Below are 22,969 nucleotides of genomic sequence, written 5' to 3'. Positions count from 1 at the left end.
AGCAGGGAACCAATGACTTTGTGCACTCTTGGCAGTATGCCCTAACTGGGACTTGTAGTCCCCCATCCTCTATGAACCTAGTTCTCCTGTGAAGCCCCCACCAGCAGGGAACCTGCACTATAATGGATTTTGTGCGGTCTTGGCAGCACGCCTGCAAACTTACTTGTGAATTTTCAATTCTATGACCATAATCAGCCAGCACCATGGCATGTTTGTCACATTGTGATAATGCAGCTCACATTAGGACGGCCAGCACCGCTTGTTCATATATTAATAAAAGCAGTATGCCACACTAATCTCCAGCTTTGCAGCTATGCAGGGAAATGATCTAATTAACCTTTTTCTGGAAGTTAACACAAATTATTAAGTAAAGACACACAAAAAAAAAAAAAAAAAGTTAACAGGGGAATCGAACCCTAGACACTAGGTGTTACAAGGCTGACACGCTGCCGCTGGACCTCCAGCAGTTTTACTTGTTCATATGCCCAAGAAATTGACACACTCTTCTGCAGCCACAGTAGTACTGTAGTGTGACGACAAATAGAAAACAAAGCGTGCATGACACCTAGCGGTGAAAGTGATTTAGGCAGGAATCCAGAGGGAAAAAAAAAATGAATGAGCGACACAGCTCGGTGCTGTCTCACGCGACAGGGCTCACAGAGGGTCAATATCGCCGATGCAAACCCAGTTTTATGCACAATCTCGCAATCACCTACTGTAGCTTAAATTGCACACTGACGAATCCTGCAAAGGCACCAGATGTTGTATATTGCCCAAAAAGATTTTTGTTTTTTTTTAAACCAGATTATTATTGCAGTATTTCAAGCTTGGATTTCAATGTCACAAAAGCACATATGTAGTGCTGGTGCACTGAGCTTGCATAAAATGGCCGCCGCCGCCGCCCGCCTAACTAACAGACGGATAAAAGTTATTTTTCTCTGTCACTGGGCTCAGGGCAGGGTAAAAAGATTGTGCACTGCACCCACACAACTAAATGTATGTAGATCGCTGATTTCAATTGGAGTTCTGATTAAAGATTCTGTCCTATTCTCTCCCTCACAGCAGCAGCAGCCTATCCCTACACTAAGCACTGCAGAGTGACGTGCAGCGCTACATGACTCCAGCTTATATAGAGCCTGGGTCACATGCTGCACTGGCCAATCACAGCCATGCCATTAGTAGGCATGGCTGTGATGGCTTCTAAGGTTAAACGCTTGTTGATTGGCTGCTCTGAAGCCTTTTAAAAGCGCAAAGAAATTGCCGAATACCGAACCCGAACTTTTACTGAAATGTTCGAGTTCTGGTCTGGGGTCCAAAAACCATAAAGTTTGGTAGGAACCCAAACTTTACAGTTCAGGTATGTTGAACCCTAGTTAAGATGCATCAGTGTAGACAATCCTCTGTGAAGCCTCATGCACATGGCTGCTAACCGGCCGTGGCCGAATTGTGGCCCGCAAACAGCAGATCCGCAATATGCAGGCACCGGTCTTATGCTCCCACTTGAATGAGTCCACAATCCGGAGCTGCGGTGCAGAACGGAGGCACGGAACCCCACGGAAGCACTACGGAGTGTTCCATTTTTTACGATGCGGACGGATCGCAAATTTATTCAAGTTGAATGAGTCTCAATCCGTCCCGGCCGCATGGATGTTGCCCGTGCATTGAGGCCCACAAATTGCAGTCCCCAATGCACGGAATGGCCACAAAACAGCCGTATGCATGAGGCCTGAGTCTGTCCTGATTTTCTGATTTTGTTAATTTTTAGATTTTATTACAATGTATCACTGCAGGTAAAATATATTAGGACCCATGACATACATGTACCGTACGTCATATCTGGCCAGGACTTAAGGACCAGTTACGTACATGTACTGGTGCAGCTGGGTCCCTGCTGCATACACCGGCATCGGTGAAAACACAGATCCCGGAGCATTAACAGAAGTATTGTAATGCATTGTAAAGGGGATCAGACCGCCAAAAGTTTAAGTCCCAGGGTGGGACAAAAAATAAAGTGAAAAAATAAGTTAAATAATAAAGTTTTAGAAAAAAAATGAAAAGTTTCAAGTAAAGAAAAAAAAAGAAAAAAAGCATCTTTTTCCCAAAATAAAGTAAAAAGATATATAAAAATAGGAAAAAAAAGAAAAGTAAACATATTAGGTATCACCGCGTCCATATCGACCGGCTCTATAAAAATATCACATGACCTAGCCCCTCAAGTGAACACCGTCAAAAAATAAAATAAATACTGTGCTAAAAAAAAGGCGTAAGCACCCCAAAATAGTACCAATCTAACCGTCACCTCATCCCACAAAAAATGAGCCTCTACCTAAGATAATCGCCCAAGAAATGAAATAAATAAATACGACTCTCAGAATATCGAGACACTAAAATATGATTTTTTGTTTCAAAAATGCTTTTATTGTATTAAATGTAAAAAAATTATAAATAAGTATACATATTAAGTATCTTCGCATCATAACAACCAGCTCTATAAAAATATTACATGACCTAACTCCTCAGATGAACACCATAAAAATAAATAAAACAAAAACGTTTTTTTACAAAAAATATAAAACCAAGCGATCAAAAAGTCATACGCACCCCAATATCATACCAATCAAACCGTCATCTTACCCCGCAAAAAATGAGACCCTACATAAGGCAATCGCCTAAAAATAAAAAAAAATGTAATAAAAATATATGGCTCTCAGAATATGGACACACTAAGGCTACTTTCACACTTGCGTTCAGAGCGGGTCCGTCTGATGTCTGCTCAGACGGATCCGCTCCTATAATGCAGACGTTTGGATCCGTCCAGAACGGATCCGTCTGCATTATAGTTTAAAAAAAATTCTAAGTGTGAAAGTAGCCTGAACGGATCCGTCCAGACTTTACATTGAAAGACAATGGGGGACGGATCCGTTTGAAAATTGAGCCATATTGTGTCATCTTCAAACGGATCCGTCCCCATTGACTTACATTGTATGTCTGGACGGATCCGCTTGCCTCCGCACGGCCAGGCGGTCACCCGAACGCTGCAAGCAGCGTTCAGGTGTCCGCTTGCTGAGCGGAGTGGAGGCTGAACGCTGCCAGACTGATGCATTCTGAGCGGATCCGCGTCCACTCAGAATGCATTGAGGCAGTACGGATGCGTTCGGGGCCGCTTGTGAGCCCCTTCAAACGGAGCTCACAAGCGGAGCCCCGAACGCTAGTGTGAAAGTAGCCTAAAATGTGATTTTTTTTTCAAAATGCTGTTATTGTATAAAAAACTTAAAAAAGTATACACATTAGGTATTGCCGCATCCGTAAGAACCTTCTTTATAAAAATATCACATGAACTAACCCCTTAGGTGAACACCGTAAAAATAATAAAATAAAAATGGTGTAAAAAAGCCAATTATTGTCATCTTAAATCGCAACAAGTGTAATACCAAGCGATCAAAAAGTCATATACACCCTAAAAGTACCAATCATACCGTCATCTCAAACCGAAAAAACTGAGCTCCTACATAAGACAGTTGTCCCCAAAAAATAAAAATAAACTATGGCTTTCAGAATATGGAGACACTAACTTTTTTTTTTCTTCAAAAATGCTTTATTATGTAAAACTGAAACAAACAACCCAAAAATATTAGGTATTTTCGCATCCGTAACAACCCGCTCTTTAAAAATATTGCATGATCTAACCTGATGAACATTGTAAATAACAAAAAATAAAAACAGTGCAAAAACAGCTATTTTTTGTTACCTTGCGTCACAAAAAGTGTAATATATAGTGTAATCTAATATGTAAGCCTCACAAAGTGACTTTAGATCTGAACTGGTCCTTAAAAAGAGGGTTTTGGAAATTTTATTCAAAATTTCAAGATTTGCTTCTAAACTTCTAAACCTTCCAACGTCCCAAAAAAAGAAAATATAATTTACAAATGATCCAAACATGAAGTGGACATATGGGAAATGTAAAGTAATAACCATTTTAGGAGTTATTACTATCTGTTTTAAAAGCAGAGAAATTGAAATTTTGAAAATAGCGAATTTTTCAAAATTTTTAGTAAATTTGGTATTTGTTTATAAATAATATATGTGTATATGTGACGAGAAAACAGTCTCAGAATGGCTTGGATAAGTAAAAGCGTTTTAAAGTTATCACCACATGTGACACATGTCAGATTTGCAAAAAATGGCCTGGTCCTTAAGGTGAAAAATTGCAGAATTCTGAAGGGGTTAATCTTGACTCCAGAGTGTTTAAGTCACAGAGGATTGTCTAGACCGGAGACACTTATAGGACTGTGAAACTTCTTAGGTTTCGATGGGTTTTCAGCCCATGGATGTAAACAGGAATGTACCATAGGTCCCCATTCACAGACAGCAAACAGGGATATTAAAAATATTTAAAGTCTATTGGAAAGTTACAAAACTTTATACACAGATTAAGCTTGAGTTACAATAGAGTCTAACCCCTTCAAACCACTAGAAAAGATTGAACTTAATCAGACAACTCACCAGTAGTGGTTTCTGTGTATGTAGATGCACACTGATTTCCTGAAGGACAGGTTATGCTAGGACCGGAGCATGTCGCTTCATTAGACATACACTGTGTACACGAAAGAGCATAACCTAAAGAAATGGGACACAGTCAGGACATTTATTACCTATTAGTTATTTGCCAGCACATTTTTTCTGATGCAATGGTCTGAGAACAATGTTTAATAGCTTATGTAGCACTACGAACAGGATCGGAAGTAAAATCTTACCAGGCATTGGGGGGTTAACATTAAAATAAATTTTAGTTTATGTTATTATTATTGTTAGTTTTATTATTTCTTCTTATTATTAGTATTGCTATTTAATATTTTTTTAAGACTATTATGAACAAATCCATAAAAAATAAAAATAAAATAATAATAAAGCAAATATAAAACAAAGGATGATTCAGGTCTTATAATGTTTCCTGAAAACTTACTTGTCGCTGCAAGAGCCGAGAGGAGGCTGAGAATTCTGATCAGGGAGCTCATGGTTCAGTTCTTGAAGGCAGGATGTAATGTGAGATGACAATCTCGAGGATCGAGGTTCTTAATTTTATATTGTTAGGGTGGGACTTGAGAAACGAAACAAGAAACCTCCCAAGAAAAGAAACAAACATTACCTCTTCTTATGTAACTGTGATTTCGTAATTTTGTGAAATACCTCAGGTTTGTGAAAATTCTGAATTTTAATGCTAAATATTAACCCTGCACATACATAAGAGGTAGCAGGCTCACCTCTTCTATCTTTCTATCCCCTTTCCCCCTAAATCAGTAGGGGAGAGATGAGTGAATATCTTAAAATTTGGTTTGGGTCCGATTCATCTAAAATCACCTTTGTGATTTGATTCAGGTCGAAATAATTTTTAACCAAATCCATCTCATCCCCAGAATCAAATCACTTAAAATTTGATTATGTTAGAATCAAGAGTTTTTGTATCCCTTAACCACCTCAGCCCCCAGTGCTTAAACACCCTGAAAGACCAGGCCACTTTTTACACTTCTGACCTACACTACTTTCACCGTTTATTGCTCGGTCATGCAACTTACCACCCAAATGAATTTTACCTCCTTTTCTTCTCACTAATAGAGCTTTCATTTGGTGGTATTTCTTTGCTGCTGACATTTTTACTTTTTTTGTTATTAATCAAAATTTAACGATTTTTTTGCAAAAAAATGACATTTTTCACTTTCAGTTGTAAAATTTTGCAAAAAAAACGAGATCCATATAGAAATTTTGCTCTAAATTTATTGTTCTACATGTCTTTGATAAAAAAAAAATGTTTGGGTAAAAAAAAAATGGTTTGGGTAAAAGTTATAGCGTTTACAAACTATGGTACAAAAATGTGAATTTCCGCTTTTTGAAGCAGCTCTGACTTTCTGAGCACCTGTCGTGTTTCCTGAGGTTCTACAATGCCCAGACAGTACAAACACCCCACAAATGACCCCATTTCGGAAAGTACACACCCTAAGGTATTCGCTGATGGGCATAGTGAGTTCATAGAACTTTTTATTTTTTGTCACAAGTTAGCGGAAAATGATGATTTTTTATTTTATTTATTTTTTTCTTACAAAGTCTCATATTCCACTAACTTGTGACAAAAAATAAAAAGTTCTATGAACTCACTATGCCCATCAGCGAATACCTTGGGGTCTCTTCTTTCCAAAATGGGGTCACTTGTGGGGTAGTTATACTGCCCTGGCATTCTAGGGGCCCAAATGTGTGGTAAGGAGTTTGAAATCAAATTCTGTAAAAAATGACCTGTGAAATCCGAAAGGTGCTCTTTGGAATGTGGGCCCCTTTGCCCACCTAGGCTGCAAAAAAGTGTCACACATCTGGTATCTCCGTACTCAGGAGAAGGTGGGGAATGTGTTTTGGGGTGTCATTTTACATATACCCATGCTGGGTGAGAGAAATATCTTGGCAAAAGACAACTTTTCCCATTTTTTTATACAAAGTTGGCATTTGACCAAGATATTTATCTCACCCAGCATGGGTATATGTAAAAAGACACCCCAAAACACATTCCTCAACTTCTCCTGAGTACGGAGATACCAGATGTGTGACACTTTTTTGCAGCCTAGGTGGGCAAAGGGGCCCAAATTCCTTTTAGGAGGGCATTTTTAGACATTTGGATACCAGACTTCTTCTCACGCTTTGGGGCCCCTAAAATGCCAGGGCAGTATAAATACCCCACATGTGACCCCATTTTGGAAAGAAGACACCCCAAGGTATTCAATGAGGGGCATGGCGAGTTCATTGAAAAAAAAATTTTTTGGCACAAGTTAGCGGAAATTGATTTTTTTGATTTTGTTCTCACAAAGTCTCCCTTTCCGCTAACTTGGGACAAAAATTTCAATCTTTCATGGACTCAATATGCCCCTCAGCGAATACCTTGGGGTGTCTTCTTTCCAAAATGGTGTTATTTGTGGGGTGTTTGTACTGCCCTGGCATTTGAGGGTCTCCGCAATCATTACATGTATGGCCAGCATTAGGAGTTTCTGCTATTCTCCTTATATTGAGCATACAGGTAATGAGATTTTTTTTTTCCGTTCAGCCTCTGGGCTGAAAGAAAAAAATGAACGGCACAGATTTCTTCATTCGCATCGATCAATGTGGATGAAAAAATCTCTGCCAAAAAAAGAAAAAGGAGGGGAATGGCGTCTGCCAGGACATAGGAGCTCCGCCCAACATCCATACCCACTTCAGCTCGTATGCCCTGGCAAACCAGATTTCTCCATTCACATCAATCGATGTGGATGAATAAATCATTGCCGGGATTTTTTTTTTTATATATACAAAGTGTTTGCCAAAGTATATGAACACCGCCACCTCCTCAGCTCATATGCCTCGGCAAACATATCTTTTACTGCAGAGGAGAAATCTCGTCTTGCAGCGCCGCATACACCGACTTGCGTGTAATCTGACAGCAGCGCAATGCTTCTGTCCGAATGCACATCAGTGCTGCAGCTGGTCGATCGGATGGTCCACCTGAAAGGTAAAAAAACAAAACAAAAAAGAAAAAACCAGGCCGCAAAGCAATAACTTTATTAACTTTAGAACAGAACATATTAACTTTTTTAAACTTTTTTAACTTTTTTACTTACCGGTAATTTTTTTTTTTTTTTTTTTTTTTTTACCTTTATAGAACAAACCTCTCCTTCCCCATGGGACAATGTGCAAAGCGCAAATCGCCCAAAGATGTGGCGAAGTACGTTATGCACTTTATCCCAGGTGAAAGGAGAGGTTTGCAGCAGCTGTGAGAGAAAGGGCCCTAATAGCCCTGTGTGCCTGTCCTGGTGAGATGTGATCCCTATGCTAGGTGTACCTGTGTGTGGTACTTCCGGAAACACTCTCCTAAGCATAGGGCAGGGTGGTCCGGACAGTCAGGACAGAAATAGCGGGTGTCACGCCTTATTCCACTCCTGCTACAGACACGACATTTTTTTCGGGGTGGCGGTTGGGTTGAGGTACCAGCAACGACACTGGGGAAATGTCGCTCGTGTAGACGGCTAACTACACTGGTGGATGGGGCCACGGAACCTCCTGGGTAAAGGAGGTTCTCGATGATCTCTTCCTGGAATTTGAGGAAGGATCGTGTTCTCCCAGCCTTACTGTAGAGAACAAAACTATTGTAGAGCGCCAATTGAATTAAATATACAGACACCTTCTTATACCAGCGTCTGGTTCTGCGGGAAACTAAATAGGGAGCCAACATCTGGTCATTGAAGTCCACCCCTCCCATGAGCGCATTATAGTCGTGGACTGAGAGGGGCTTTTCAATGACACGGGCTGCCCTTTGAATTTGTATTGTCGTGTCTGCGTGAATGGAGGAGAGCATGTAAACGTCACGCTTGTCTCTCCATTTCACCGCGAGCAGTTCTTCGTTACACAAGGCAGCCCTCTCCCCCCTTGCAAGACGGGTGGTTACAAGCCGTTGGGGGAAGCCCACGCGACTAGTTCGCGCGGTGCCACAGGCGCAAATCCGTTCTAGAAACAAATGCCTAAAGAGGGCCACACTTGTGTAAAAATTGTCCACATAAAGATGGTACCCCTTGCCAAATAAGGGTGATACCAAGTCCCAGACTGTCTTCCCACTGCTCCCCAGGTAGTCAGGGCAACCGACCGGCTCCAGGGTCTGATCTTTTCCCTCATAGATCCGAAATTTGTGGGTATAGCCTGTGGCCCTTTCACAGAGCTTATACAATTTGACCCCATACCGGGCACGCTTGCTTGGGATGTATTGTTTGAAGCCAAGGCGCCCGGTAAAATGTATTAGGGACTCGTCTACGCAGATGTTTTGCTCTGGGGTATACAAATCTGCAAATTTCTGGTTGAAATGGTCTATGAGGGGCCGAATTTTGTGGAGCCGGTCAAAAGCTGGGTGGCCTCTGGGACGGGAGGTGGTGTTGTCGCTAAAGTGCAGGAAACGCAGGATGGCCTCAAATCGTGTCCTGGACATAGCAGCAGAGAACATGGGCATGTGATGAATTGGGTGCGTTGACCAATATTACCGCAATTCATGCTTTTTTGTCAGGCCCATGTTGAGGAGAAGGCCCAGAAAAATTTTAAGTTCGGAAACTTGGACTGGTTTCCACCGGAAAGGCTGGGCATAAAAGCTTCCCGGGTTTGCGGTTATAAATTGTGTGGCATATTGGTTGGTCTCTGCCACGACTAAGTCCAAGAGCTCCGCAGTCAAGAACAGCTCAAAAAATCCCAGGGCCGTACTGATCTGAGCCGTCTCAACCCGAACTCCAGACTGGGCGGTGAAAGGGGGAACTACTGGTGCGGCTGAAGTTGGTGACTGCCAATCAGGGTTTGCCAGCACCTCAGGGATTCTAGGGGCTCTACGGGCCTGTCTGTGCGGTGGCTGCGACGGAGTAACTAGTGCACGTGCCACCGTACCAGCTTCAACTGCCCTTCTGGTGCTCGCTACTTCACCATGTTGTACGGCAGTGCTGGTACTAGGTCCAGGAAGGGCTGCGCTGCTGGTGTATGCCTCACCACGTGATCCGGCAGCGACAGCCCCACTCTGCTGCTCTTGAAGCGGATCCTGCATAACCTGTGGTCTAGCGACATGGGGCCGGGTACGCCTGGTGCTGCCAGGGACCTCCACCTACTCGTCCGAACTTTGGGTCAGAGAGCCACTGCTTTCTACAGGTTCATATTCTGACCCGCTAGATTCGTCAGATGAGGGTTCCCACTCCTCATCCGACTGGGTCAGAATCCTGTAGGCCTCTTCAGAAGAATACCCCCTGTTTGACATTTGGACTACTAAATTTAGGGGTATTCCCTGAGACTACCCAAGAAAAAAAGCAAGCCTGTCTTACAAAGGGGAGGCTAGCGAAGTACCGGAGGCCGCTGCGGTTGATAAAAAATATCAAAACTGATTTTTTTATCGCCGCAGAGCGTGTAAAGTGAATGTGCAGTGATCAAAAAATAATAATTTTTTGTCACTGCGGTGGGGCGGGCGTGGGTGAACGCACGTGTGGGCGACCGATCAGGCCTGATCGGGCAAACACTGCGTTTTGGGTGGAGGGCGAACTAAAGTGACACTAATACTATTATAGATCTGACCGTGATCAGTTTTGATCACTTACAGATACTATAAAAGTACAAATGCTGATTAGCGATATGCTAAACAGCGAATAAAAGTGACTGCGGTGCGGTGGGGTGGGCGCTAACTGACGCTAACTACCTAACCAAGGGGCCTAAACTATCCCTAAAACCTAACAGCCAATACTAGTGAAAAAAAAAAGTGTCAGTTTACACTGATCACTTTTTGTCTTTCACTAAGTGATTGACAGGGGGCGATCAAGGGGTTAATTTGGATGATGGGGGTGATGGATGGTGATCAGGGGCTAAGGGCAGTGTTTGGTGTGTACTCACAGTGATGTCTGCTTCTCTGCTGGATCCAACCGACGAAAAGGACCAGCAGAGGAGCAGAGAAGCCATATAACAGATCATATTTACTAATATGATCTGTTATATGGCTTGTGATTCGATTTTTTAAAAATCAGCAACCTGCCAGCGACGATCATTGGCTGGCAGGTTGCTGATGAAATACTCCTCGAACTTTTGCCGGCCCGCGATGCGCATGCGCGGGCCGGCTGTGACCGAAATCTCGCGTCTCGCGAGAGGACGAGCCGGCGCGTCCAGGAGGAATTAAACAACCACCTCCAGGACGCGTCTGTGCGTACAGCGGTCCGGAGGTGGTTAATCCTTACATGTACGGCGCTGGGAAGGTGTTTAAGCATGGAGCCCACTCGCGAGTGCAGTGGGCGCCTTATCCGGCGGGTCTCTGCTGTTTCAAACAGCAAAGGCCTGGGACTAATGTCCATGACTGGCAGTAATGCAGATCACAGGCATTTAAGCCTTTAAATGCTGTGATCAAGTGTGACCAAGGCATCTTAATAGCTGGAAAACCTAGAAGCAAGTGGACCAACAAGGAGCAAGTCCTATGGAGTTGAAGTATAAGGAGCTGTCACTGGAGGAGGAAGAGGGTGTCATTGGTAGAGGAGCAGGAGGATGATGACACCTGTCACAATGACCAATCATCTCAATGGGGGGAGTGGAGCCAGAAAGAATTGGGTCCTTGGACTAACACTGCCCAGAATGGTAAGCTGTATGTATGCTTGCTTGCTTACATACTGAAGGGCGTATCATTCACAAGAAGGAGTCTGATGATTACTGGATCGCCATGATTTTAGACCCTCGCTATCAAAGCAAAATGGGAGAATATTTTCCTCTCGCTGAAAGGGAGGCCAAATTACGTTAATAAACACTGTGTGCAGCTTGCCACAGCTTTCGGTGGTTCTGACCGGGGGCCACTTTCCACCCCCTGCAGAGTTACCCGTCTCCCCCATCTCTGCTACCACAAGCAGCAGAAGCCACAGCAGCAGCAGCCAAATCAGTACCATCAACATGATGGAGCAATTCTTTCATGTTCTATGCCAGGCTGATGCAAATCAGCAAATGGAGATGTACCACCTCAGCATCGAGGTCCATCCTACCTGGACTCTGGTCTTTCTCCAGAGGATACTGTTTCCTGACCCCATGGACTTTTGGTTAGTTAGATTGGAACAGTGGGCCAAACTGTGCCAGTGAGCTCTCTCTTTGTTCTCTTTTGCCCAGCCTCCAGTGTTATCTCAAAGAGGATTTTCAGCACAACAGGAGACTTTGACACCCAAACAGACCAAGTTGTCCTCCGCCAGTGTACAAAATATCACTTTTGTCAAAATGAACAAGTTATGGATCAGTGAAGATTTTCACACTCCTCTGACTGGGGTCAATGTATAGATCTGTCCTTGCTGATTGTCACGGATCAGCGGATGTGAACCCACTGTGCCACTATCTAGCATTACTCTGGAGGGAAGTAACTAAGCAACTACCCGGATTTCACTAAAGCCTCAGATGGTGAGGATAGGCTTGACCGTCGGAAATTGCCAGGGACTACTTCAGAGCATAAACCAGTCAGTGGCAGCTGGTCCAGGCAGACCAGGAGGTACCTGCGAAGGTACCGACAGTAGAAACGTGGTCAGACAGGCAGGGTTGTTACCAGGAGCAAAAAGACAGGAACCAGGGGAAGAGGCAGAGACATAGTCAACAAGCAATTGGTCAGGGCAGGCGGCACAGGAACAAGGTCAGACAATCCGGGTCGCAAGCAGGCAGGGATCAGACGAGAAACGAAGTCCAGGAACAAAGAATGAAGTCACGAGAGGTAAGCAATCCCTTGAGCACAAGATTAGGACCTTGACTCTGAGGCATCTGGGTAAAGGGCTGAGCCACTTAAATACCTGCAGGAGAGCCAGGGTAGGTTAACGAGATCACATGACATGACTCAGCCCCACCCAGGGAGTGATGCGTACGGCCACACCAGCAGCCGAGTACAAGCAGTGTCCAGGTTAAATGGAAGTTGTGGAGCGGAATCCACGTTGGTAATACCAACCGCACTGGCAGAATCCAGAGCTGCAACAGAGGCTAGAAGCAGAGATCACAGATGAGCACGGCGCCCAGGACCACGGTGATGAGTGGGGGAACAGCGCCACACAGAGGTCACTGTTACACTGATGGTGCTCGATCAAGCTGCTGTCTGCCTGCCTCCCATAATGATCCGTATGGCTGGTCCCACTGCTACGGCCATCATGTCACTACTGCTGTCTGCCTGCCTACCATCATGTTCAATACCATATGGTTGCTGCCACCACCATGCTACTGCCACTGTCTGATTACCATCATGTTCTGTACCATATGGCTGCTGTTGTTGCTTCCATCATGCCAATGCCATTGTCTGCCTGCCTACCTTAATGTTTTGTATAGTTTGGCTTATGCCACCATCATGACACTGCCACTGTCTACCAGCCTACCATCATGCTCTGTACTGTAAAGTTGTTGCTGCCACCACCACTGCTGCTGCTATTCCCTGCTGCTAATCTCCTACTGCCAATACCATTATTGCTACTACTACCTTCTCTAAACATCCGCACACACTGCCTTGTCTGTTCCATACTGTGCTGCTTCTGCTGCCGCTACTATTGTGGCCATGTGTCTCTTATTGCTCTTCCCTTTCCACATCCACACTGTACTGCTGTTGCTCCCAATTAAAAAGGAAAATTTTCCAGGATCAATTAGAACAAGCAACTTTGTTTTTGACAATTATCACTTGTGCAAGTATAAATACAGGCAGGCATTCTGCACACCTTAAAGGGAACGTGTCACGTTGAACATGATATCTGAACTAAAGCAACATGTTATAGAGCAGAAGGAGCTGAGCAGATTGAGATATATATAGTTTTTTGGGAAAAGATTCAGTGTAACCTGGATTATATTTATATACTGTATATATATAGTGCTCTTTCTGGGCTTTGAAGTCAAGGAGATAGCCCTATCAGTGAATGACAGACTTACCTCCATGACTGTGTATACAGAGATAGCTGTCAGTCACTGATAGGACCGTCTCCTTGACTTCAAAGCCCAGAAAGAGCAGGAATATACAGTATATAAATATAATCCAGGTTACACTGAATATTTTCCCACAAAACTATATATCAATCTGTTCAGCTCCTCCTGCTCTATAATATGCTGCCTGCAGATTACTTTACAATTTCATGGTGACAGATTCCCTTTAAGGTATAATTTTGGGATGCCTGTGCAGCACATGCTACTCTTTCTTCTAAGATTAATGTGAGTGTGTATGTATAAACAGTGGTAGGAATCTGCACCCATTGAGGCAACAGTTTTTGGATGCCTAGTCCCAACAAGCCACAGTTTTTTCTTCCATAACACTGTATGTTTTTTTTTTAAATATAAATCTTTATTGCTTTTTTTCCCATCATACAAAGTTATTATAACAAACATTTGATATCATATATTATATAACCCCCCAATTTCCTTGCTCGCTGTCTGCACCTGCTCTCTCTCTCCCTCCCGACCCCCATGGTCCCAAACCATACTACCCAATGTCTCCAAGAAAAATCACTATGTTAGCCATTTCTGCCATATATTAACAAATCAAATTTTTTTCTTAGTATTTGTCAGATGGAAATTCTCTGGCAAGTGAAGTTCTAGAAAACCGCTCCCATTCTCTAATTGTGGGAACCGCACTACCTCCCCAATGTCCAATAATACATCTCCTTGCTTGAAAAAAGGAGCTTGGATGCTATTTCTTGATGTTGAGAAGTGTCCGTTTTGTCTCTCATGCCCAGAACACATGTCTCAAATTTACTGGGAATTTTAAACAGATGGTATTGTTCTATTTTATCCTTAACCTTCCCACAGAACTCTTGAATTTTTATGCATGTCCAGAGTATGTGGACATCATCCGCCCCTAGTTTCCCACATTTTAAACAACTAAACACTTTAGGTTTATAATACTTCATTAGTGTCTTAGGTGAATAGTAGAGACAGTTTAATATATTAAATTGAGTAATCCTATAGAAAAAGTTCTTTGAAACCCTATTTTTTTCCCTGTATTGCCAATCCCCAGAACTCTTCTTGTTGGGGGGTCTATAACATCTCACCATTTATGCTTTAAGCTATTAGTTGCTCTTTTCTTAGTCTTTTGATGTAACAAACATTCGTATATTTTAGAGCCTAGTTTTCCCCCTGCTGTTTGTTTGGAAATATTAAATAGCGGCTGCGAAAGGGTAGCAATTTGTGTACCTTTTTCCTAACGTCATTCGTAATGCGTACTTTAATTGTAGGTAAAAGAACCTCAGTCCTATATTGCCCAATCCATACTCCCTTTTGAGGTCTTCATATATTATTATATCCCCCTGTCTCCATACCTGGCCCAGTCTGTAAACTCCATGTTTCCACCAAATTTTCTGTTCAATTAAGTTTAATTCTGTGAGGTGAGTATTTCCCCACAGTATGGTGTCAACATGGAGTCCATTCTGGTTCCATAGTTATCTTGCTTGCTTCCAAACTGTATCCATCAGCTGAAAGAGTGGAGCCTTCCTGCTACCCTGATGAGCCAAGATCCCCGCTTCTATTACAAACCGGATTCCAAAAAAGTTGGGACACTATACAAATCGTGAATAAAAACTGAATGCAATGATGTGGAGGTGCCAACTTCTAATATTTTATTCAGAATAGAACATAAATCACGGAACAAAAGTTTAAACTGAGAAAATGTACCATTTTAAGGGAAAAATATGTTGAATCAGAATTTCATGGTGTCAACAAATCCCCAAAAAGTTGGGACAAGGCCATTTTCACCACTGTGTGGCATCTCCCCTTCTTCTTACAACACTCAACAGACGTCTGGGGACCGAGGAGACCAGTTTCTCAAGTTTAGAAATAGGAAGGCTCTCCCATTCTTGTCTAATACAGGCCTCTAACTGTTCAATCGTTTTGGGCCTTCTTTGTTGCACCTTCCTCTTTATGATGTGCCAAATGTTCTCTATAGGTGAAAGATCTGGACTGCAGACTGGCCATTTCAGTACCCGGATCCTTCTCCTACGCAGCCATGATGTTGTGATTGATGCAGAATGTGGTCTGGCATTATCTTGTTGAAAAATGCACGGTCTTCCCTGAAAGAGATGACGTCTGGATGGGAGCATATGTTGTTCTAGAACCTGAATATATTTGTCAGCATTGATGGTGCCTTTCCAGACATGCAAGCTGCCCATGCCACACGCACTAATGCAACCCCATACCATCAGAGATGCAGGCTTCTGAACTGAGCGTTGATAACAACTTGGGTTGTCCTTGTCCTCTTTGGTCCGGATGACATGGCGTCCCAGATTTCCAAAAAGAACTTCGAATCGTGACTCGTCTGACCACAGAAAAGTCTTCCATTTTGCCACACTCCATTTTAAATGATCCCTGGCCCAGTGAAAACGCCTGAGCTTGTGGATCTTGCTTAGAAATGGCTTCTTCTTTGCACTGTAGAGTTTCAGCTGGCAACGGCGGATGGCACGGTGGATTGTGTTCACTGACAATGGTTTCTGGAAGTATTCCTGAGCCCATTCTGTGATTTCCTTTACAGTAGCAGTCCTGTTTGTGGTGCAGTGTCGTTTAAGGGCCCGGAGATCATGGGCATCCAGTATGGTTTTACGGCCTTGACCCTTACGCACAGAGATTGTTCCAGATTCTCTGAATCTTCGGATGATGTTAAAAACAGTTGATGATGATAGATTCAAAGTCTTTGCAATTTTTTGCTGGGTAACACCTTTCTGATATTGCTCCACTATCTTTCTGCGCAACATTGTGGGAATTGGTGATCCTCTACCCATCTTGGCTTCTGAGAGACACTGCCACTCTGAGAAGCTCTTTTTATACCCAATCATGTTGCCAATTGACCTAATTAGTGTTAATTGGTCTTCCAGCTCTTCGTTATGCTCAAATTTACTTTTTCCAGCCTCTTATTGCTACTTGTTCTAACTTTTTTGGGATTTGTTGACACCGTGAAATTTTGAATCAACGTATTTTTGCTTTAAAATGATACATTTACTTGGATTAAACGTTTGATCTTTCATCTAAGTTTTATTACAAATAAAATATTGACATTTGCCATCTCCACATCATTGCATTCAGTTTTTATTCACAATTTGTTTAGTGTCCCAACTTTTTTGGAATCCGGTTTGTAATTGAAAGATAGTGCAATTATCTAACCTTTCGTTTATCCCTGCAATCATAGATCTATATCTTTGCGTATTACTCCACATTATCATATTTTTTATATGGCCGGAAATAAAATAAAGTTCCACATCTAGGACTGATAATCCGCCCTCCCTCTCATGGACACACAATATTTGTGCTTTTATCCTTGGTTTTTTACCTCGCCATATCAAGTCCATTAAGAGGCTATTTATTATTTTAAATATTTTTGGGTGGATTGTTATCGGTGAATTCCACAAAACATAATTAAGAGATGGTAACAAGCAAATTTTCACCAAGGAGATACGACCTGCCATCGAGACATATATTATTTTCCATACATCTATTTTTTTCCTAATTTCCTGTATTTTGGGGATCAGATTTAATTGGACATAATCCTTAGGGTTTGGGGTTATTTGAATGCCCAGATATTTCACAGGTTCATTGATCTTCTTAATTTCCAGTGCTCCCAGGATAAAATTGTTCAGAGGATCAATCGGGACATAGGCCGATTTAGACCAGTTTATCTTAAGCCCAGAATACTTGCCATATTGGTAAAAAACCTGAAAAATCTTGACCAATGATCTATGTGAACCCACAAACAACATAACATCATCAGCATATAAAGCGATCTTTTCCTTGTGCGCCCCAAACCTGAACCCCTCAATTTCTTAATCTTGCCTAATCATGACGGCTAACGGCTCCATAGCTACTGCAAACAGCAGGGGGGAAAAGGGACATCCCTGTCTAACCCCCCTACGAATATGTATATTGTAAGAATATTTCCCATTTAATATCACTTTTGCTGAAATTTCAGTATAAAACAGGTTTATCCATGATATAAAATTATCACCAAATCCCATCTTATTCAGTGTTGCAATCAGAAAAGGCCATTCTATAGTGTCAAACGCCTTTGAGGCATCTATGGCTAATATGACATGCAGAATGTAAAAATAAATTCCCCATTAAAAGTGTTGTGTCTGACCCAGGAAGAAGTACATCAGCGATTTAAAAAGATTAAAATAGACAAATCGCCAGGACCAGATGGCACACACCCCCGTATCCTAAAGGAATTAGGTAATGTCATAGCCAGACCCTTATTTCTGATATTTGCGGACTCTATACTGACAGGGAATGTCCCACAAGATTAGTGCATAGCAAATGTGGTGCCAATATTCAAAAAGGTTCCAAAAACAGAGCCTGGAAACTATAGGCCGGTAAGTTTAACATCTGTTCTGGGTAAACTGTTTGAAGGTTTTCTAAGAGATGCTATCTTAGAGCATCTCAACGGAAATATGCAAATAACGCCATATCAGCATGGCTTCGTGAGGGATCGGTCAGGCCAAACTAATTTAATCAGTTTCTATGAGGAGGTAAGTTCTAGACTTGACAGCGGCGAATCAATGGATGTCGTATATCTGGACTTCTCCAAAGCATTTGACACTGTACCACATAAAAGGTTAGTATATAAAATGAGAATGCTCGGACTGGGAGAAAACGTCTGTATGTGGGTAAGTAATTGGCTGAGAGATGGAAAACAGAGGGTGTTTATTAACGGTACACACTCAGATTGGGTCACTGTCACTAGTGGGGTACCTCAGGGGTCAGTATTGGGCCCTATTCTCTTCAATATACTTATTAATGATCTTGTAGAAGGCTTGCATAGTAAAGTATAAATTTTCGCAGATGACACTAAACTGTGTAAAGTAATTAACACTGAAGAGGACAGTATACTACTACAGAGGGATCTGGATAGATTGGAGGCTTGGGCAGATAAGTGGCAGATGAGGTTTAACACTGACAAATGTAAAGTATGCACATGGGAAGGAATAATGCAAGTCACCCGTACATACTAAATGGTAAAACACTCGGTAACACTGACATGGAAAAGGATCTAGGAATTTTAATAAACAACAAACTAAGCAGTAAAAACCAGTGTCAGTCAGCTGCTGCCAAGGCCAATAAGATAATGGGTTGCATCAAAAGGGGCATAGATGCCCGTGATAAGAACATAGTCCTACCACTTTACAAATCGCTAGTCAGACCATACATGGAGTACTGTGTACAGTTCTGGGCTCCTGTAAATAAGGCAGACATAGCAGAGCTGGAGAGGGTCCAGAGGAAGGCAACTAAAGTAATAACTGGAATGGGGCAACTACAGTACCCTGAAAGATTATCAAAATTAGGGTTATTCACTTTAGAAAAAAGACGACTGAGAGGAGATCTAATTAATGTGTATAAATATATCAGGGGTCAGTACAGAGATCTATCCCATCATCTACAGTCCTGATCAAAAGTTTAAGACCACTTGAAAAATGGCAAAAAATCCTATTTAGCATGACTGGATCTTAAGGTTCCAAGTAGAGCTTCAACATGCAACAAGAAGAAATCGGAGTGAGACAAAACATTTTTTGAGCATTCAATTTAATGAAAACAACGAATAAACTGAAACAGGCTGTTTTTCAGCTGATCAAAAGTTTAGGACCACACCTCCAAAAAAAAAATCTAACCCCCCTCCAAAACAGAAATTCAACTTCCAAACATGAACTCAGTAATGAGTAGCTCCGCCGTTATTGTTTATCACTTCCAAAATTCATTTTGTCATGCTTGATGCAAGCGTTTCCATGAGGTGAGTGGGAATATTTCTCCAAGTGGTGAAGACGGCCGCACAAAGGCCATCTACTGTCTGGAACTGTTGTCCATTTTTGTAAGCTTCCCTTGCCATCCATCCCCAAAGGTTCTCAATTGGATTTAGATCAGGGGAACACGCAGGATGGGCCAAAAGAGTGATGTTATTCTCCTGGAAGAAGTCCCTTGTCCTGCGGGCATTGTGTACTGTAGCGATCCAAGAAAGAGAAGAAATAATAGCGGCACTCACCAATTGCAGCAATATTCTTCTTTATTTTCAATTGAAGATGAAGTTACAAAGGGCTTGGGCGGACAAGAGCGCAAGAACACTGAGTGATCAGCTGGCGACGGCCATTTTGCGCACCTGCGCTTCCTCTGGCCTCTGACCTAGTTGCGCTACCCATGTGCTCATTTAAATGCGTCCACGTTGCCTAGGGAACCATGGACGCTAAAAACATACCTCATCCAGTTCGGAATGAGGAGGGTAAGAACATAGTTTTCCCTGACAATGAAAATGCATATATCGCGTGCATAACCCTCTAGCTGTATAGAAAAACACTTAGATCGTTGCGATCATTTAGTCCCAGAGGACCCATAGCAGCAGTGCGGATAATCCACTCCGCCTCCCTCTGAAGGAGGAGGCGGTGCCTATCCCCACCTAATACTGGGGCAGGAACATGTTCAAGGGCTGAAAATTTTAAGCATTTAGTATTGTAATCATGGCTATTACGGACATGATCAATCAACCTGGGGCAACCCTTGCCTGACCTTACTGAATTGATATGCTCCCTGAATCTCTCATACATTGGGCGAATAGTGTTCCCTATGTAGAAAGACCCACAGGAGCATAGCACCAGGTACACCACATATTTTGTCCTACATGTAGTGAATTGTTTAACCCTATGCTTAATACCTGCAAAGAATAAATATTTGCCCTGATAAACATACTGACAAAAGGAACAGTCCCCACATTTGTAATTTCCTGTTGGTAAACGTTCAGTGAACCAATTACTAGTTTTATTTTCCTTGAGCCTGCTTCTCACTAACTTGTCCTTTATAGTGTGGCACCTTTTGAAGGTAATAAGTGGTTTATTGTGTATTAAATCCTGGAGCCCCTCCTCATTCTTAAGGATGTCCCAGTTTTTATGTATAACCTGTCTAATAGTGTCCGCTAGGGGACTTTATTTGAAGGCAAATGCAAACCTATTTGTAACGTTTTTTCCAGAATTGTTACTCTTCTTTAGTAATTCACCCTGTGTGAATTGGCCTGCTCTCTCTAAAGCTGCATCCAGTTCTGGTTCCGGGTATCCTCTATGTAGGAGTCTATCCTTTAATTCCTGAGCCTGCGTTTTATACCCTGCTTCTGTGCTATTAATATGTTTCAAGCAAATAAACTGTCCATACAGGACGGCCTGTTTTACGCCACGTGGAGGATAACTGTTATAATGGAGCAATGAATTAGTGGGGGTAGGTTTACGGAAACCGGTGGTGGTGAGAATGCCCTCGTCAATTGTCATACAAACATCGAGGAAATCCAATATGGTACCCCCGAAGTTTAATGTGAATTTCATATTCATTTCTTTATGATCATTTAAAAACTGGACAAACTCCTCACACACCACCTTCGAACCTTGCCATACCATAAAGACAACATCCACGTAGTGCAAAAACAGCTTAATATGCTGCAAATATGGGTTTGAGTTGGAACAAACATAGCGGTCTTCAAAAACCGCCAAATAAAAATTTGCAAATGTACAGGACACTGGTGTCCCCATGGCCGTACCATTAATCTGCCTGTACCAGCACCCCCCAAAAGTAAACACAATATTACTGAGCACAAAATTGAGTGCTTCCCGGACAAAGGTGCAATAGATAGCGCTCTTGTCAGTTTTGCTCAAGACCTTGATGACAGCCTGAACACCCTCCCCATGTGGTATACGGGTGTAGAGGCTTTTCACATCAAGGTATACCAAATTAAAATCTTCCTGCCACTGGAACTCCTTCAGTGCTTCCAGAAAGGCATTGGTGTCACGCAAATATGTAGGGGCATTTGACAAGAGCGGTCTCAAGAGCCAGTCCAGGTATTTCGATAAAGGTTCAGTCACTGACCCTATCCCCGCCACAATGGGGCGGCCAGGGGGTTGGGTCAGTGACTTGTGAATCTTGGGTACAAAGTACCAAGTGGGTTTCTTGGGGGATGGTGACACAAGCCGGTCCATGATACGGGCCATAAAAAAAATCAACCTCAATATAACATGTTAGCAATTCATAAAGTTGTGCTTGAATAGCAGGGGTGGGAACATTCCCAAGCTTGGAATAAACAGAGGTATCTCCCAGCTGTCTGTGTGCTTCTTGCAGGTAATACTCCCTGTTAAGAAGGACAATATTGCCCCCCTTGTCTGCCGGTTTCACCACGACATCATCCCTATTAGCCAGCCATTTAATGGCAGACAATTCTTCCTTAGTAATGTTATTTTCCATTCTGGGATACACTAGGGCTTTTACATCTTTTAATATTTGTTTGTGGAAGATGTCGATCCTACTCCCGGCAGGCAAGGGGGGAGAATATGTGGATTTTATGCCTCCCTCAAAGCGACCTGGCAATTTCCATTTCTTCATAGGTCTCATCCAGTTTAAACCCCAGCCCATTAGTATGGGCTGGGATTTCGCCCTGTCTTTTAGACCTCGATACAGCCGGGGAATTACTATATATTTTATGCAGTTGTAATTTACGTATAGCTCTATAAAGGTCTATTTCAAATGTTACTAGATTGAAGTTTTCCACCAAACTGAACCCGAGCCCTTTATTAAGGGCGCTTGTGTAGGAAGGTGTTAATTGAAGTGCAGTCAAGTTGATTACGAGGATCTACAGATATATTATCGGGAGATGGTGTCATTGACGCCATGACACCTGCTTCCTGTTGCGTGCTGATTTCCTTGCCGGTCTCCTTTCTCCCTTTTCTCCCCGTTCTTGTACTGCGTCTAAAGGGGATGCATTCTGTGTTGTACTTCGAGTGTTATTGGTATCGTCAGACATGCTGGAATCACTATCAGTTGTCCAGAAATCACTTTTGATTTTCCTCTATGGACGTTTTCTTCTTTGCTTCCTTTTGTTCCAGTCAAATATTTTTCCACTGTGTACTGTAGCGTTGTCCTTTTGAAAAACCCAGTCGTTACCACACAGACGAGGGCCCTCAGTCATGAGGAATGCTCTCTGCAACATCTGGACATAGCCAGCGGCCTTTTGACGCCCCTACACTTCCTGAAGCTCCATTGTTCCACTGAAGGAAAAAGCACCCCAGACCATTATCTCAGGTGGGATCTGCTTGTCATGCCAGTAACGTTGGAAACCATCAGGACCATCAAGGTTAAATTTTTTCTCATCAGAGAATAAAACTTTCTTCCACCTTTGAATGTCCCATGTTTGGTGTTCCCTTGCAAAGTCCAAACGAGCAGTTCTGTGGCGTTCAAGGAGACGAGGTCTTTGAAGACTTTTTTTGTTTTTGAAGCCCTTCAGTCTCAGATGCCGTCTGATAGTTATGGGGCTGCAGTAAGACTCAGCACCAGTAAGGGCCTTAATTTGGGTCGAGGATCGTCCAGTGTCTTGACGGACAGCCAATTAGATCCTCCGGCTCAGTGCTGATAAAAAATTTTTGGGTCTTCCACTTGACTTTTTTGTTCCATAACCCTCAGGATCATTTAAGAAATTCCAAAT

General features: G+C 42.6%; 2 protein-coding genes across 2 annotated transcripts in view; both read right to left on the bottom strand.

Annotated features, from left to right (window-relative positions):
* LOC120992335 (phospholipase A2 inhibitor and Ly6/PLAUR domain-containing protein-like) overlaps positions 1 to 5,120 on the bottom strand; it is a 53,430-nt gene extending 48,310 nt beyond the window's left edge. Inside the window, exons 1-2 of the mRNA XM_040421257.1 lie at positions 4,964 to 5,120; positions 4,504 to 4,617 (exon numbers count right to left, since the gene is read on the bottom strand). Of these exons, the coding sequence (XP_040277191.1) occupies positions 4,504 to 4,617; positions 4,964 to 5,015 (166 nt within the window). The 5' untranslated portion in view covers positions 5,016 to 5,120. The remainder of the gene's footprint in view (positions 1 to 4,503; positions 4,618 to 4,963) is intronic.
* Positions 1 to 22,969, bottom strand: part of LOC120992292 (phospholipase A2 inhibitor 25 kDa subunit-like) — a 598,293-nt gene that overhangs the window by 202,067 nt on the left and 373,257 nt on the right. The gene's annotated exons all lie outside the window — the stretch shown is intronic.

Source organism: Bufo bufo, chromosome 1 (genome assembly GCF_905171765.1).
Source record: "Bufo bufo chromosome 1, aBufBuf1.1, whole genome shotgun sequence".
In the NCBI taxonomy this organism is placed as follows: Eukaryota; Metazoa; Chordata; class Amphibia; order Anura; family Bufonidae; genus Bufo; species Bufo bufo.
Note: the sequence above shows the minus strand (reverse complement) of the source record. Positions and strands in the feature narration are given on the sequence as shown.